Consider the following 18,088-nt stretch of genomic DNA (forward strand, 5'->3'; position numbering starts at 1 on the left):
CCAGGCATCCACAGATATATATACAAGCAAAACACCCTTAAGCATAAAATAAAAATAAACCTATCCATCCCCAGTACATGGCTAACCCAGCCCTCAAATGCTCTCCCTGTGTGGAATTCTGCCACCAGCAGGTACCTGTGGGCCCTGGGGAAGTTAACCCACTTCTTGTGTGAAAGGTGACATTGAGTTTCAGATCAGTGGCCTACCCAAGGACCCATACCACATGGTTGTGGAAGCTCCCGCTGTGGATTTCCCTTCCCTCCCCCAGAGCATCCACAGAAAGGTACACACAGAACCAGGGTCCACACTGGTCCACCCCTCCTGCCCCAGCTGCCCTGACCTCGCTATGTTCCGCCTTTCCCCAGACTTGCCAATGCAGATCCTGAAGCCGGCCACCTTCACAGACACGGCCCACTACCCCTTATTGCTGGTGGTGTAAGTATGAATGCCTCTCTCTTTCTCCAGGCGCCTTCTTGGGACTCAGCAGTGTAGGGAAGTGGGAGGGTGAACCCGGAAGGGGAAAAGTAGGGTAAATGGTGCTGTTTGTTTCGTTCTTAAGATAGGTAAGTTTGTCAGCCAAGGACGGGCTTTTTCTGTAACTCCTGAATCCGCCCCCACAGAGGTAGAAGCGCAGCACGGGCACCCAGGTACCAGTGGTGTGTCTTTTTTAACACTGTACTGAGATTATGAGAACGTTTCCATCCTTGACAAGTATTATGGGCTGGCCCATGGTCCTAGAAGATCGTATCATCTAGTGCCGTCTTCAAATAGCTCAGTCTGATGTTTATACCGCAGCACAGCCATAGAGCACAGTTCTCACAACACATCCCCACACTAACTACATAATGATGACACAAGAGCCACTCCCCCATGTCTGTCTTCACTGAGTCCAGCCCTGACCCTAGCCATGGCCATTCCGCATGATGTATTTCCACTGGGAATGCTTTGGAAGCCACAGCACGGTGTCCCCGATAGAGGAAAGAGCCCAGTGCAATGCCCTACCCTCCTCACAGTGAGAGCTTCAAGTGCCTGCCTCCAGGAGGGAGTGCTACCTCACCCTTCAAACTGGGGTAATCCCGGGACCAGCCTGTGCCTTGTTTCTCCCAACCTAACCATAAAGAAGGTGTCTAAGCCAAGGAGCCACTGGAGGAGTCTCGGATCCCGGGCACTCAAGTGACAGGCATGGGGCTGGGAGCAGACCAACGAGAGCAGACAGAAGAACACCATCAGAAGAAGAGTTCAAGGGACATAGCTAAAGTGTTTGCCACACCAATACAAGGACCTGAGTTCCATCTCCAGAAATTATGTTTTAAAACAGCCAGCATACCTTGTAATCCCAACACTGGGGAAAGAAATAGGAGTGTCCCTGGGCCTCTCTGACTTGGCCAGCCTAGCCTACTTGGTTGAATTCCAGGCCAGGGAGAGACCCCAGCAACACAAAACAAGTCATATGGTGCCTGAGGAATAACACCAGAGTTCACACACACACACACACACACACACACACACACACACACACACACACACACTCATCCTTAAGATGACTGGGGTGCCTTAGGATTCTCTGAGGGGTTTGTGAATGATACCTGGCTCACCCATCCTAGACAACAGAACCCAAGGCAATGGAGTGGACATAGCAGACCAGGGAAAGACATACAGCCCCCCAGGAGATACCTTCTCAGATGTGGTATTTGCCAACTGCAACACAGCATGCTGAAGACCTATCTCTTCTAGGGACGGTACCCCAGGGAGTCAGAGCGTGTCAGAGAGGTTTGAGGTGACCTGGGAAACAGTGTTGGTGAGCAGCCATGGAGCAGTGGTGGTCAAGTGTGATGGCCGAGGCAGCGGCTTCCAGGGAACCAAGCTCCTACATGAAGTACGGAGGCGGCTGGGCTTCCTGGAAGAGAAGGACCAGATGGAAGCTGTGAGGTAAGCAGCTATGCTGATTGCATGGGAGTGGACCAGGGAAGGTGGAGAGGATGCTCTCTGTCAACTGCTGCTGCTGCTGCTGCTGCCTATACACACATCCCGTGCTTGCACTCATAAAGCTCTGTGGACAATTGCATGTACGTCTCCAGGGAGACTGCCAGCAGGATTCTCCTGAAGGCTTCCAAACTGACTTCCACACAGCTTGGTGGCTTCTGTGTTGAACTGATCTAAGCACGGGGCCAGAAGCTAAGACTGAGCTGGGTCTATGTATTGAACACTTTTATTATCTCTGTGGCCACGTCCCTCCCAAGCCACAGCTTCTGGGAGGAGAGGGTTATCTAAGCTCACAGTTTGGGAAGGTGCTGCAGGGTTCATGGTAGCAGGAACCTTGGCCAGAACACCTCGAATCTCATGGGGTCAGGTAACAGAGGACAGGAAGTGTGGCTGGGCTATAAATGTGAAGGCCAACTTCCCAGTGACCCACTTCCTCCAGTGAGGCTTTACTTTCTAAAACCTCCCAAAATATGCCACCGGCTAGGGACACATGAGCCCATGGAACATTTTATACCATTGCAATCTGCCTGGCTTCTCTGTGCTGTGGCTTCTGTGGTTGGGTGTGCAGTCATCTCCAGGAAGGAAGGAAGACCGACCAGAGAGACTATGCTGGGGTGATGCAAGGCCAAGGGGTCACCTCACTACAAAGAGGGCCCTGTGCATATATGAGTGGCTGGTTGGAAATACCCTCTGGACTCTAAGCAGTGGCCTGTTTTCAGTTCTTACCCTTGCTGCCACCAAGTCAACGAGGCCCACCAAGTGCCACCAAGAAGAGAAGGAGCTTAGTACCAAGGGACAGGTGCTCAAAACCATGCTTGACCTTGTCCTGGAAATTTTAAAGGCGCATGAAGAAACTGTGCCAAAACCTATCAGGCTTCCAGGCTCGCTCTGTGGAGGGCTTGTGCTGCCCAAGACTGTGAATGTGGCTGGGCACTGAGAGTGAAAAGTCCCACCACGATGCAGACCTGGAGGCTTTGAAGGGCAAGGAAGAGCCAGGTGACATGGACCATCCTGGTGGGTATGTTCATAAGCCTGCATATGATGGGAGAGCACGGAGCTGGTTGAGCTCCTGCAGCCAACCAACATCCCACAGGTGAAGATGCAAAGTTTCCAGGGAGACATCTTGGCTAACTTTTCAAAGCATATGTGTTTTTTTTAAAGAACGCAAAGAGCCTTCTTCTCATTCTTTTGTTTGTTTGTTTGTTTGTTTGTTTTTTGTTTTGTTTTTGTTTTTGTTTTTCAAGACAGGGTTTCTCTGTGTAGCTTTGCACCTTTCCTGGGACTCGATTTGGAGACCAGGCTGGCCTTGAACTCACAGAGATCCGCCTGCCTCTGCCTCCTGAGTGCTGGGATTAAAGGCATGTGCCATCACCGCCTGGTGGGCGCCTTCTTCTTCTCCTTCTCCTCCTTCTCCTTCTCCTTCTTCTTCTTCTTCTTCTTCTTCTTCTTCTTCTTCTTCTTCTTCTTCTTCTTCTTCTTCGAGTATTGGCTGCCTTTGTGTCATTGATCAAAATGGCAAAGGAAATGACTCAAAAGAAGAAAGGTTTATTTGGCTCACAGTTTCAGAAAAGTCAGTCCATCATAGCAAGAAAGGCATGCCAGGGTTCCTGGCAGAGAGAGCGTGTGGAGGTCGCTCTTCAGATGGTGGTAGCTCAGGAAACACAGCTAGACTAGAAGCAAGGCTGAACCTTCAGAAGCCTGCCCCTGGTGCTTCCCTTCCACCATCTGGTACCCACCTCCTAAATGTTCCACAGTTTCCCCACACAGCCCCACCACCCAAGGAGCAAGTGTGCAAGGCTCAAAACATGAGCTTGTCAGGAGAGTTCAGATTCAAGCCACACCAGAGAGTATTAGCCGGCCAAAGACAGACAAGATGATGTCTTCAAACCCCATGAATCTCATAGACAAAAATCACATGGGGCTGGAGTGATGGCTCAGTGGTTAAGATCATTGCTGTTCTTCCAGAGGACCCAGTTTCAATCCCCAGCACAGAACTGTATATTAACTCCAGGTCTAGGGAACCTGATGCCATCTTCTGGCCTCTGTGGGTATTGCATGCATGTGGTGCACGGACAAAACCTCCACATACACAAAGTAAGAAGGTACAGACAGGAACATCTCAAGGGGCCAACCATCATAGAAGGCATGTGTGTGTGTCTGTGAGGATGCTTTTGGTAGAAGTCAACAACAACAACAACAAACACACACACACACACACACACACACACACACACACACACACACACACACACACACACTTGTATTTGCCTTTAAGGCAAGGAGCCTTATAGGCTCTGAAGGACCATAGAGACAGCAGACCCCAGGTCTAGAGCTCCAGAGACCAGCAGTGTCAACAAGATGCAGGCTTTGTCCATCTCTACAGCCAAGCAGGACAGCCTCACTCCAAGTGCCTTTTCATGTTAAAGATAGCCATGGCTAGGATAACATCAGTTTCCACAGTCTTTCAATGTCACCACCTGGTCAGGAAGACAGAAGACACTTCCAGAAACTTCCAAAAAGGAAGAAAGACCTCCTTGACTCAAAAGCAGCTGGTAACCTTCATTTCCTCTCCCTGGACTTGCCCTGCATGATCTAGAACCCAGAACTGCACACACCAGCAAGAAATAGCCTAGGAATGGTTGCAAGGCTCGGCATCATCAGCAAGCAAGCTGCGTCCTCAGACAGCAAGCTGGCTTTCCAGGAGACCAGGTGGCCCTGAGTCTGGCTGCAGGATAATTCCTGTCAGAGGAAGGACGGGAACAAATGAACATTGGCTTCTGTCTGTGAGGAGGAGGATAGGTGGCTGCCGGCAACCCACACTACACAAAATGTCCCAGGGAACGTGAGGCAGCGTCTAGACAGGCTGGGGTTGGAGGGGCCTCACAGGAGCCATTGTAGGAGAACTGTCCTTGCCTCTTGCCCTCCTGCCTAGACCCCTTCCCTGGGTTCTCCTGTTCTTACTTCATCCCATCTACCTTAACTTGTCCCACTGAAGCTCAGTGTCTCCTCCCTGTTATGGAGAACCTAGGAGAAAGATCAGGAGTCCTTCAGACTCAACCTGTGAGTATGTGGTCCCTGGAGCCACTCCCTCAGAGCTTGGGGACAAAGAGCTGAGGGCTATTTTCATCCATTCTCAAAAACAAGGAGTGAGCCCAACAGCTAATCAAAAGCAACAGCAAACATGCTCAAAAAAAAAAAAAAAAATCAGTGATGCCACTTCTCAATTACAGACACTCACAGAACAGGAGCCCAGGAATAGTTGTAAGGCATTCTCCATGTGGATGGAGGAGACTGAAGCCCGTCCATCATGCAAACCCCCTGAAGCTCTCTAGCTCTGGATGTCCTCCACCTGCTCATACATCTCTGGAGCCCTTCCGATGGGTGCAAAGTCCCCTGTAAGGACATCACATAAACCAGCACCTTGCCACAGAAGAGAAGGTGGTGGCAAGTGCAAGGGGCAAATGGGGAAGGGCCTCTGGTGCACGCTGCTGCTTCCAAGGTTCAGCTGTGTACCTCGAGGTTCCCCCAGAAGCCTCATCAGGGTGCTTTGCATTTAGAACGTAAACACGGTGAGCACCAAATAAATAAAAGCAATAAGCAACTGTATTTAAAATCCCGAGATCCTTTCTGATTTGAAGAGGTTCTTCGTGCGTACTATGGCAGACGATTGTGGAGACCAGGTTATAGAGGAGACCCACACAGCTCTCACTCGGCTCTTCCCCCTGCCTGCAGGACCATGCTGAAGGAACAGTACATCGACAAGACACGGGTGGCTGTGTTTGGGAAGGTGAGTCACGCTGTCTTCTGTCAGGCTTCTGGGCTCTGGAGTGGAGAACTGTGTCTTACCACCATCAGCCTCCTTCTGATCCACTGAGGTCACCCGTGGCCTTGAGGGAGGGAGAGAAAGGAGTAAGAGTTAGTGACTGCAGCAATGTGGGGAGGGCTTGTCTTTGGCCTTTGTCACATGACCTAGGAGGAGAGAAAGCAGGACAGGCCCTATCAGAGAACTCCACTGAGCTTGTGGACCTGGTGAGCTCTGATGGGCACTCCAGGAGAGGAGGGGACAGGACACCCTCCCATGGACAACTACACTAATCCCCACATCTGCTCAGATGGAAGGAAGGCTGTGGGTTCCCTGTGGCTAAACCAGAGCACTTTCCACCTGGCAGCACATGGCATAGCCTTGGCTGGCCCATATGGGCTTCAGTGGAGGCCCAGGGTTGGGACTTAGGTCTCGAAGGGCCCCTTGTATGACATAGTAGGCCACCCTCCCCTCCCCATACAGCCTAGACTGGAGACCCCTTATTCTCAGAAAGCCATGAGCTCACGGCTGTGTACCTCTTTCCTCCTGTGGAAGCCCTGCCCCTTCAGAGGAACCTCACAGTCAGCACCAGAACATACAGGACAGACTGGTGAGCAGTGTATACTGGGGGCCTGACAGTGTCATGTGGGGGACCCCAGAAACAGGCCGAACAGAGCCTGTTTTTCATGGCTCTCACCTAATACCTGACAAAAGTAACTTGAGGGAGAGAGGATTTATCTGGCTCCTAGCTCCAGGACGAAGAAGGCATGGCAGCCGAAGAAGGCATGGCAGCCGGGGTAGTGGAGTTTGCATTTCATCTCTGTGGGGGAGGGCTCAGGAAGCAGAGAAAGCAGAGAGACTGTGGCCAGAGGTGGAGTTGGCTGTGACCTTATGTCTTAACAACTGAGCTAGGACCCCCAAATCCCTTATTTAAAGAGGGTGTTCATGGCCCAATCAATGCCTGCCAGCTAGGCCCATGTCCAGAAGGTCCCATGGTCTCCCAGAACCGTGTTACTTGCTGGGGCCTCATATCCAAAACGTGAGCCTGAGGAATCATTTCTTCTGAACTTTAATCCACTTGAGCACCTGCAGAGAAAGCCACCAGAGACTGTCTTCTTGGCTCAGAGGCAGAACAAGGTCCTGAGGCTTGTTCTAGACACTCCTGCCTGTGAGCAGCCCAGGGCCAGCTAGATCGCTGATAAACTTAATTGGGCGTCAGTACTCACCACACCCCTTTATCCTCACATGCCTGACTTCCAAGCACCCCGGTGCAAAAATGGGGGGCCAGAGCCTGAGTCTTCATTGAGCTTTCCTCTCCCTAGACATACACCAATGTCAAAGTGAGCTAACCTTGCCTTCTTCCTTCGCATGAGACAGTACTGCCCACTGGGACCATGTCACTTTCTCTGGCTACAGCAGGCCCAGGGTCATATGCATACAGCTGTATTTTCAGCTGTATGCCCACACATGTAAGCACACGTGCTCACATGTTCTTATGTTCCTTTGCTTATATGGTCACATTTATTGATTCTCTCTCTCTGTCTCTCTCTGTCTCTCTCTCTCTCTCTGTCCCTCTCTCTCTCTCTCTCTCTCTCTCTCTCTCTCTCTCTCTCTCTCTCTCTCATGCTCACTCATACACCCACTTATTCATATAATCCTTCCACAGCCTCCACTGTTCCCTAATTCTTTCAGCCCATTCATGCTCAAGGGAGTATCACATCCGTCCCGTTCCCCTTGACTTTTTTCAGCAGACTGTAATACTTGGAAGGTACCAGACAGTTGTGGGGTACCGCTTCAGCTAGGAGACCCATGCTGGAGTTCCTCACACCCAGCAGTCAGGCCACATGGGTGCTCAGGGCTCACCCTGTCTACAGGACACACATAAGGGTTTCATGAAGCCCTGGGCTGGGTGTCAACGCAGGCCTGTGCTCCACCCTGTCGATGAGCTCTGGTTCAGCTTCCGTGGGATTGTACAGAGACAGGCAGGCTGTAGATGAGGAAGTGGAAGGGAGGATGGACTAGAATGCTGGACCCCAGCCTTCCTCTGTCACCATCCTAGGCAGAGCATGTGATCTCTAGGATCACATAGAGGATCTCTGTGTCATTAGCACACTTACCCCAGGTCTCTGTGTACTGGGTCCTGAAGAGAGGGAGACTGTGTCACACAACATGGAACCAGCTAACTGTTTCATGTTTCATCTGTTGCCCAACAAGGATATTTAAAGTTCAAATCTTTAGAAGCCTACATGGACACATATCCATTAGGGGCTGGCCTTCATGGACCGAGGCTAGTTTCCTACTGAGTTGTGGATAGTGACCCCGCCCCCTGCCTCTTTTCCTTATGTCTCCTAGGATTATGGTGGTTACCTGAGCACTTACATCCTCCCAGCCAAGGGAGAGAATCAAGGTCAAACTTTCACCTGTGGCTCAGCGCTCTCTCCAATAACAGACTTCAAACTCTATGGTAATGGCCTTGATGAGACCCAGGGTGGAGCCTGCAGCATAACCCCACCTTTCCCTTCAGCACCCCTGTGCCCAACAGCAAGCACCCCAGTGTATAGGGACCCCCTGGGGCAGGAGGGAAGTCTCTAGTCATCGTTTGGGGTGAAGGTGGTCAGTCCACCAATAGGCAATGATCACTCTCCAAAATCCAAGGCCAGCTCACAGTAATGACTTCAGAAAAGCCTGTCCCAACAAGTGAGGAGGAAGCGAGTAGCAATGCCTAGGCCATCTTTCTTCTGCTGCAGCACTGTGTGTGCTGGGCAAGTGCAGAGGGAGGGAGGAGGAGGGGTGGGTGGTTCCACACGGATCACACTGGTGATGGTGAGGACATCACTACTCCCGGGAGAGAATCCAATGGGGATCTAAATAGCTCTGCTCCTTCTGCCTGCCTCCGTCCAGGCCCACAGATGGCACCTGGCCAGCACTCCTCTGTGCAGAGTGAAGCTAACTATGAGCAGGACTAGAGCTGGGGATGGGCTGTCGATGATCTGGGAGCACTGCCTCCTTCTCCGTCACCTGGTCATATGCAGAATCAGGATCTAAGCTAGTTTAGAGAAATCCACCAGCAATGACACATTTAAACATGCCCCACACACTGTTTGGCTCCCATGCCATGACATAGGAGATTTAGGAGACAGCTTTTAAATCCCAAAAATTGAAGTCCGGTATGGTGGTGCATACATTTAATCCCAGTACATGAGAGGCAGAGGCAGGTGGATCTCTGCGACCATGAGGCCATCCTGGCTTATACATCCAGTTTCCAGACCTGCTAAAACTACATAGTGAGACCTTGTCTCAAAACAAAAATCCTAGCAACAAAAAGCTTAGCCTGTAAGTAGCAGGGAGATGGCCCCACCCTGCAGCCTCATCCCTTCCATATGGGCTCTGCCCCATCAGAGCCCTTGAGGACCAATTATGACCCCTTCCCTTTGCCTCTGTCCAGCCTCCGCATTTTCCGAGCGGTACCTTGGCCTCCACGGACTTGACAACAGAGCATATGAGGTACGTTGGGCATAGTTGCTGTTTGGCAAGACAGGGAACCAGGTGAAATTAACCAATCTACTCTTCCCCTTCTTCCCCCTCCCCCTCCCCGTTCTCCCTCCCAAAGGCCTGGGCCTCTCTACCATCCAAGCCTTGGAATTCTCCTTCCACTGTACTGAACTAGATCAATGTGGCCTCTGTAAACTCCACTGTTTTCATGATTGGCTTTGATGGGTGAGGGAGAGAGATGAGAAAGCCCAGGATGCTGCTGGCTATTGGGTGCCCCTGCTCCCCACATCAAGGCCAGTTCCCCTTTGGGAGGGTGAACCGTGAACTGTGTAGTAACTGTGTTACTACATCCCAGTCATCCTGTTGTCTCAGAGTGTTACACACAGCATGTCATCAGCCATGCACAGGCAGAAGGCCAGAGTCCTGTGGTCAGGACATGGACAGAGGAACAAGCCTGTTCAGTGTCACTGGGTGACATGATGGCCTTCTAAGGTCCTATTCTTGGAGAACTCCCTTTACTTTCCCCTCCCCACTTCTCTCCTAAGGGAATTGCTGTTTTCCCATGACACAGGCAGCCCAGCTCTCCAAGAGCCGGGCATGTCCCTCCATTTCCCTTGACCCTCTCCATCAATGCCCCACCACCACCACCTGCTCCCTGACCATGTCCCACAGCTAACCCTGTCCCCTTGCCCCACACGTGCAGATGACCAAGCTGGCACACCGAGTGTCGGCGCTGGAGGACCAACAGTTCCTGATCATCCATGCCACAGCTGATGGTGAGTGCATCCCCCCCAGGCCCCCTGGTGCCGAAGGCCCCCTAGGTGGTGATGTTTTAGCAAACATTTCTGTTTTCTTCTACAGAAAAAATCCACTTCCAGCACACAGCTGAGCTCATCACGCAGCTGATCAAGGGGAAGGCTAACTACAGCTTACAGGTATGGAATGCTACCTGTTAGGTGGGATACTTAAAGAGAGCCCTTGTTGTGGGGACAGGACTGAGTGGGGTCCACATCAGATCATGCCAATCCCCTTCAATGGATAGCAGCTTAGCTCTGTATCCAAGCCACACCCATTCCACCCCACCCTGCCCCACGTTCCTCTCCTAAGCAGTGAAGACGGCCAAGCCAGCACGTGCCGGCCCTGGCCATGTGCTGTAGGTGTGGGGAGGGCTGGTGTCCCAGCATAGGTGGGTACTGAGCCTTCTCTTTCTGACTCTGTCTGGGCAAAAGCCCCTGTGAGTATCCCAAGCACCTCTACCCTCCGTGGCTGTGATCAAGTACTGCCCATCCCAGAAACGAAACCCATGATGGTCTTCACTGGCGTCCACTCCTACCTCTTCAGCAACACCCAGGAATGATGCTGGAAACTTGTCTCCTTCTTGCACTCTGGGTCCTTTGATAAACCCGCTATGACCTCGTTATCTTTTAAAATTCAGGGGCAAACAGGCACCCTGTGTCCCTCACAGAGTGTCTGTCTGGTTTTGACCTCCACCTGCCTCCGCATTCAGCATCCAGTGACCTGCATTCAACTCAATGTGGGTTGAGTAAGGAAGGAGCTTTGGCCTGAGAGCTGTTGAATGGAATAAAGGGCTTGGTTATATTTCAGAGTGTGATACACTCTGGATTTGTTAAGTATACTCTACACCCTTCTTGGCACCTGTGCCTAGGAAAGGACTCACCTGGGGCCATACATGCCAACACAGCAGATGCCTTCATCGACACTCAAGAGTTTGCGGTCATGACAAGCTCCAGGGGAGAGCACAGGGACAGGGGACAATGCTAGAGGAGAGGCATGCTATCTTACTGCCTTGTTACATCTTATGAATGAACAGACATACATATTCCAGGCTAATGATGTTATTTAAAAAATAAAGATGAGTGTTATCCTCAAAGGCATGAAAAGAATACAGGACTCAGAATGAGATTGGGCTCAGATTGTAAAAACAGCAAGATTCCAAATCACACTTGTCTTCTAGTGCATCGGCACAGTGCCTCTAAAGGACAGGTTTTGTAATTGCACTGGCCATACACTAAAGAGCTCCAATACCTGGCACGCCTGTGTATCAACCATCCCTTGTCTCAAGCCTTGTCCTGGTGCCTTTTGGTATTGTAATATTCAGTTCTCACAAGAAAAAAAATTTATGAGCCAGACTCTATTCAATTTTCCTTTTCATATCACCTGGACCCAACACCCAGCCGAGTGAGTGTGCACTTGCACATGAGAATTCAGAGAGGAGATGGGGCTCATTCCCATCCTCAGAGAACCACTCAGTCAAAAGTCTGTTTCTTTTGCTCCCTTGCTCCCTCACTCCCCCCACATCTGTGTGTGTGTGTGTGTGTGTGTGTGTGTGTGTGTGTGTGTGTGTGTGTTTGTGATATCCTTGGCCTGTGACCCTATAGCTCCTGAGTGTGTACCCAGGTTGCAAAGTAGGACAAGTAGCTCTGGCTGGAAAGTCTGCTAAAAGGGGCATTTTCTCACTTAGCCAATCCTTACTGTAGCCACTGCCCTTGGTGAGGGGAAGAAAGATGCCAAGGGAGGAGATTCTGGGGAGACAGGTAAGTTTTCATGACGTGCTAGGGCTGCAAGCCCCCCTCTGCCTGGTACAGAAGCAGAGCTCCCTAGAAGCAAGAACCCAGTGTGTGAAGCTTGGCTTTTCCCATACTGCGTGTCCTCCATGCCTCCAGAAGTCCCTTTAGCAGGTGAACTGTCGAGGAGTAACCACCTCCTTCTCTCTTCACAGATCTACCCAGATGAAAGCCACTATTTCCACAGCGTGGCTCTCAAGCAACATCTGTACCGGTCCATCATCAACTTCTTCGTGGAATGTTTCAGGATCCAGGACAAGCTACCGACAGCCACAGCAAAAGAGGAAGAGGAGGAGGACTAACCACGCTTGAGACCTAAGCACAGACATGGCTCTTTCTACAACAATATGCAACTGAAGAATCCTCCCCGCCGCCACTCCCTCTCCAAGGGCAGTGGAAGTGGAGGTGTCGACGTTCCATAGCATGTGTCTCAATACTGAAGGCCATTCGGTGGGGGCAACAAGCTCCAGGTGGAAACAAGTCACCACATAGCCTGGAACAACCCCACCTCAGCAGCATCGCCTCTTCCTGGCCCCCAATGACTGGCACATCCCATGTCCCTCCCCCAAGGGGACAAAGTGAAGGACAGATGACAGTGAGGGCACACTTTGAGCCCGAGAAAACCGGCCCTTCAGTTCAAGCTTTCTCTCTGTAACATTCACGCACTGCGTTCGTGTTCTCAACCGTGAGTCCTATCTGGCTTCCTGTCTGATGGAGCTGTGCCATGGGAACAGGACAGCATGGTTGTCTATGCAGTGTTCATACATGCCTGGCCCCTCTCTGTGGTTAAAAGAGCCCCCACTGTCCCTATCTGCACCCAGAAAACAGGTCTTTTATGTACAAAGTAAGACTATAGCTCTGCCCATGGTTAACCTTGTAGAATTACTTTGTATTTTTCTATGGTTTTAACTGGACACCCCACTGTCTCTGCCGCCCCCCCCAACTGTCTCTCTCTGAGTATTCTTTCTTTTATGTTGCTTTGCTATGCTTTCCATGTTGCACTTGTTTGGGTAAAGAGATCATTCTGGAACACCTGCTGTCTCTGTTAGACTTGGTGGAGGTTTTGCAGACACCAAGGACACAGAGCACCCAGCAGCCCTCACTAAAAGTTCATCAGTAAAACCTCCTTTCCCCCCGAGTGGCGCTAGGACTTGCCTGTGGACCCACCATCCATCACATGTGTCCTTAATGCTCCTCCTCTACCCCACCCCCCTTGATCAGTCGTCCAGTCTTTTCAGGTGACGTTTGGTTAAAAACCACAAGACAGAACACTGGTTCCACTCTTAGGTCCGACCTAAGTAAGCCCAACCATGTCATCACCAGCCCCAAGGCTGGCTCCTCCCTCCTGCTGACAGTGCTGTTGGTGAGCCCCACCCCATCTCAGCAGCCTTGTAAGATACACACTGACCAGATGTGTGGCCACTGTCTCCCGTGTATATTTCATTTCATTGTATATAAAGCAAGAAATGTGTGTCTGGCTTTGTGCAGTCCCCTCCCCCTCCACGATGCTAACCTTGTGTTGAGCTTGCATGCAGACACCTCTGGCTGATCTGGCCTCTCCAGAAGTGCTCGTTTGAAATATATCAATTGCCATCATTTCCTTTCAGGACTGTTGACAACCTGTATGTCGGTACTAATCACCCCAGTTTCCATTCCTGCTGGGGTGTCCTAAAACCTTGTCCTCAAAGATGTGTCCATGTTGATTTTTTTTTTAAATGTTTGGGGGCTTTGGTTCCATCCACATGAGCTTGGAGCATTGGTTCTTGTTAGGTCTGTTGGAAGAGTTGCAATCCTAAGGGATTTTCCATAGGTGATGCATGACCATTGATGAGAAGGGACCTCATGCTGACAGACAGAATATGTTTTCACTACTTCAACAGGCTTGGCTGGCAGCAAAGCCCAGGAGGTCTGAAAGGGGGAGCCAACTCTGGCTGCAAGAACCGGTCAGAGGGCCACGGGGATGTGGCATGGTAGCATTTGTCATCCATGGAATAAAACATTATTTTACCACTCAGGTTGTTCTTTTCTTACTGTCCTCCATTGGCTCTGTTAGAAAGTGTGCAAGGCTTCAAGACATGTCTTTGTTTTCTTTTTCCTTTGGAGTAGGAAGAGGGTGTCTCACTATTGAGCCCTGGCTGGCCTGGAACTCACTATGGAACTCACCAGGCTGTCCTTGAACTCAGAGAGCCACTTGTCTCTGCTCCCAGATGCTGGGGTTAAATGTGTGCATCACCATGCCCAGCCTGCTTTGTTTTGTGAATGCAGAGTGGAGTTTGCTTTTTATTATTAGCATGCATCATACATAATTATGGCTCTTGTGACATTTTCATACACATATATAATGCATTTTGGTCATATTCACCCCACTGCCCGTTCTTGACTCTCCCACTGTTGCTGACGCCTTCCTTTTCTCAAACAGCCTCCTTCTTCCTGCAGGGCGAACCAATGACTTTGACTAGGGGGCTTACATGGCCATGGGTGAAGGGTTATGGGCAACTTACCAGTGACACTACCACTGAAGAAACTGGTTCCTTCTCCAGAGCCACATGAAATATCAGTAGCTCCTCAGGGAGGGTGGGGCTTCATAAGCCCCTCCCACATCCATGATAGAACGTTGATGGACCCAGTCTAGTGCCGGTAACCACAACTGCTGTAACTTCCTACATGTAACAGACATACCCTATCTAGGGGACAGCATTTCACAGCACTCCTCCCCCATCCTCTGGCTCTTCTAGTCTTTCTCTCCATCTTAAATGATGTTCCTGTCCCTTGGAGTGGGTGACATTGAGGTCCCATTTAAAGATGAGCACATGACAATCTCTTACTCACTACTTTGGCTCATTTTGATGCCCACTGCAAAAGAAACTCCTCTGACCAAAGCTTTGAGCAGCACTGAATTGTGAATTTGTATAAGCACAAATACTTAGAAGGCAATTTGAGGCACTCACTATAACCATTAGCTAAACAGCAGTAGAAGGGTCCCACCAGGGCTTCTGCCTTTCCCAGTCATGGTTCTTGACTAGGTTTATAGTACATGAATTCCCCCTGTAGGGGAGCCAGGCTCAGATCCAATCAGAAAGTGGTTGGTCATGCCCATAACAGTCATGCCACTGTTATACCAGTGGACGCATCTTGCCTGCCAAGTTGCTAGTATAATATCCAATGTCCACAATTGGGAAGACTACTGATGACTTTTCTCCTCTACTGGTCTGCATTCTGGCACTATAAAAAGCTAGCCATCAAGAAAGAAGCTCCCAACTCAGTTCCAGGTTTATTTTTTCTGTCTCCAGAAACCAAAGTGTGTGTTATCTTCAGCAAACCAGGTTTGAAATATTCATTACTCTCCAAAACTGATGCATGGAGAGCCCTGAACACATCAAGTAAAGCCCGTATAGCATGGGGCTAAGCATGGTGACTCACCCCTGGCATCTCAGCACTTGGAAGGGTAAAAATGGAGTTCAAGATTGTTCTTAGCTACATAACAAGTTCAAGACCACACAAGACCCTGTATCCAAAAGAGAGGAGAGCAGATGAGGAGGAGGAGAGAAAAAGGGGAAAGAGGAGGAAGAGGATAAAGAGGAGCTGGAGAGATGGCGCAGTGGTTAAGATCACTGGCCGTTTGTTCTTCCAGAGAAAGACCAGGATTTTATTCCCAACACCCACACAGCAGCTCACAACCATCTGTCACTCCAGTTCCAGGGGATCTGACACCCTCTTCTGGCCTCTGTGGGCACCAGGTATGCACATGGTTCACACATAGATGTGCAGGCAAGATACCTACACAGATAAGGAATCAATTTAAGGGAAGAAGAGAAGGAGAAGAAGAAGAAGAAAGAGGATGGGAAGAAAGGAAAGAAGGGGGAGGGGAGCAGGAGAGAGAGGGGGAGGGAGGGAGGAATGTACCTGTGGTAGCAGCTCTGTTGAGAGTGGTCGCAAAGCTGAAGGCATCAACTCTACTCAGATCAATCAGAGAAGACAAGCCCCTGTTATAACCAGGTAGAATGGAGACGGAGCTCTTCCCCCCATACTTAGAAAGAGTCTCAGTGGGCTACACTCCTACCAACCAGAAAACTTCAGAAAAAAATGCTCAGGATGTAAATCCATCCATCCCCTGTTGTGACATCACTAAACCTGGTGTAATCATGGCGCCTACCAGAAACCAAGACTATTTCCAGAATCATGTAGGCACTGTGTGGATAATATGAGGGATGACTGTAGTTGCCTCCCTACACCAGGGTTGTCTGTCTGGCCCATCAAAGACATTCACAGACTTAAAGTGCTCATGATCCCAAAGGCTTCCCATGGAAGACTCTGAACTACCTCTTATGCCCACACAGGTGTCTTTCCATCAGATGCTGGGCACAGGTGCGCAGGGGCAGGGATTCACTCTCAAGAAACAATGGGAACCCATGTAAAGCCAAAGAACTCACATCTTCACAAACCCTCCCTGTTCCTGCTGTGAGACTGAAAGACAGCAGGGGACACACAGAATGCCATCTTAAGCTGGAGCTGCCTTCTCGCACTACCTAAAGGCTGGCAAGGGCAGGGGCTGGAACGGGAAGGTAGAATTTGTGTTGGTGACAGTTCCTCAAGGAGGAGAGACTCCAGGCAGGCACTGTTGCCTGGAGGACACCTCCCTTTCAGGCACAAAAGGTCAAATGCTTCTTGTTTGCTGTTGGGGGCAAATGCTGGAAGATATAATGCTAAGGCCCAGAGTGTTGCTGAGGGAATGGAAGCCAGAAAAGGAACTCCCAAGTCAGAGAGGCACTGCCGGGTTAGGATTCAACAGAAAGAAAACTCTTAAAACCAGACTACTGTAACATGAAGGAGACTGCTGTTCTAATTCTGGCCACCTTCTAGGGGATGGGGCTTAGATAAATTATTTAGAGACATTGTGGTGGTCTCCAGCTGGGAAGCAGAAATTATAATACTCAAAAACCGGAGCAAGGCTGGGAGTGGAATCCTGTGCCATCCAAGTGTCACTTGTAATCACGCCTCCTGTGGACATCCTGCCACAATCTCCTGAAGCTCCTGTTGGGAGGCTGAGACCCAGGGGCAGGGACAGATGGGACCCCAGCTTCCTAAGCTACAACTATTTGTACTGTGAGCAAGTGTGCAGGGGGTTGTCCCTGCAGTAGATACACGGCAGCCTAGGAAACAGAGTCCACTCCGGGGAGCCTAGAAGAGTCAAGGAGCAGACTTCTACACGCATGCAGAGGGGTGGGGTACTGTCTGGGAAACCCCCACAAAGGCTGAGGTCAGGCGGGCAGTGAAAACACTTGGGAAGGGGTGATAGCAGAGAGCCTCCAGCCCAAGAGCCCCAGTGTTCTCAGGGTGAGGAGGAAGAAGCAAAGATGGAGGCAGGAGAGGACACTGGCCAGTTGAAGCCTCTCAAAGACATCTTTCTCCAGTCTTCTATCTCAGCAGCTCCCTCTCACCTCAAGGGCCAGCACAGACATGCCCCCCCTCCGCAGACTCACCCAGATGGTGTGTATGTGACATTCACACCAGCAAGGCCGCTGGGGTCCAGGCGGTCCAGACCTGGCACTGCTGCTGAAGGTCCAGGCATGGTTGTGCTGCCTCCTAGCCCCAGCCCTCTTCCTGCTGCTCCCAAGAAGTCTGGAGTCACACACACACACACACACACACACACACACACACACACACACACACACACCTCTGCCTTCCTGGCTCAACCACTGAGCTAAGGCATTAGACAGTATCCCTACTGTCAGCCCTCAAGAAGTTTTCCGGGATCCCCACAATGCTCACATGCCGTGAGTGTCCTTACCACACCAGGGAGTGTGACTATGGCCAACCATGGTAGATGAGGCAGTGTTCAGAGGAGGCAAGAGGCTCCACAGCTCCTGGGGGCGTCTGACTTTCCCCTACCTTCCCTCTCCTTCTCTCTCCCCCCACCCCCTTCTCCCTCTTCACCTGGCTCTTGGATAACTTGGCTGCCATCTTGTGAGGACATCCCCATAGTCCTAAGCTGAGTCCCAGGTGGCTAAGAGACAGGTAGACACAGGAGTGAACTTGAACACGGGTCCCCCAGCCCCATGGCACTGTGAAGGGGCTGCATCCTCTGGGACCAGCTTGATACAGTCATAAGAGAACCTGAGCTGGAGAGACATGGGAATGGAGAAGACGGCTAACACTCTGAAACTAGATGACAAATGACTGTTCTGAGCTGGCAAGTGTCAGGACCACACTTGCAGGGTGGTTT

The 18,088-nt window shown here is 50.7% G+C and overlaps 1 protein-coding gene across 1 annotated transcript in view; it reads left to right on the plus strand.

Moving 5' to 3' along the window:
• Nucleotides 1-13,876, plus strand: part of Dpp6 (dipeptidyl peptidase like 6) — a 671,863-nt gene extending 657,987 nt beyond the window's left edge. Inside the window, exons 19-26 of the mRNA XM_036181185.1 lie at nt 366-435; nt 1,735-1,929; nt 5,716-5,770; nt 8,138-8,249; nt 9,231-9,289; nt 9,981-10,053; nt 10,139-10,212; nt 12,018-13,876. Coding sequence (XP_036037078.1) covers nt 366-435; nt 1,735-1,929; nt 5,716-5,770; nt 8,138-8,249; nt 9,231-9,289; nt 9,981-10,053; nt 10,139-10,212; nt 12,018-12,164 — 785 coding nt within the window. The 3' untranslated portion in view covers nt 12,165-13,876. The remainder of the gene's footprint in view (nt 1-365; nt 436-1,734; nt 1,930-5,715; nt 5,771-8,137; nt 8,250-9,230; nt 9,290-9,980; nt 10,054-10,138; nt 10,213-12,017) is intronic.
• Nucleotides 13,877-18,088: the final 4,212 nt, after the last annotated feature.

Source organism: Onychomys torridus, chromosome 3 (genome assembly GCF_903995425.1).
Source record: "Onychomys torridus chromosome 3, mOncTor1.1, whole genome shotgun sequence".
Classification (NCBI taxonomy): Eukaryota; Metazoa; Chordata; class Mammalia; order Rodentia; family Cricetidae; genus Onychomys; species Onychomys torridus.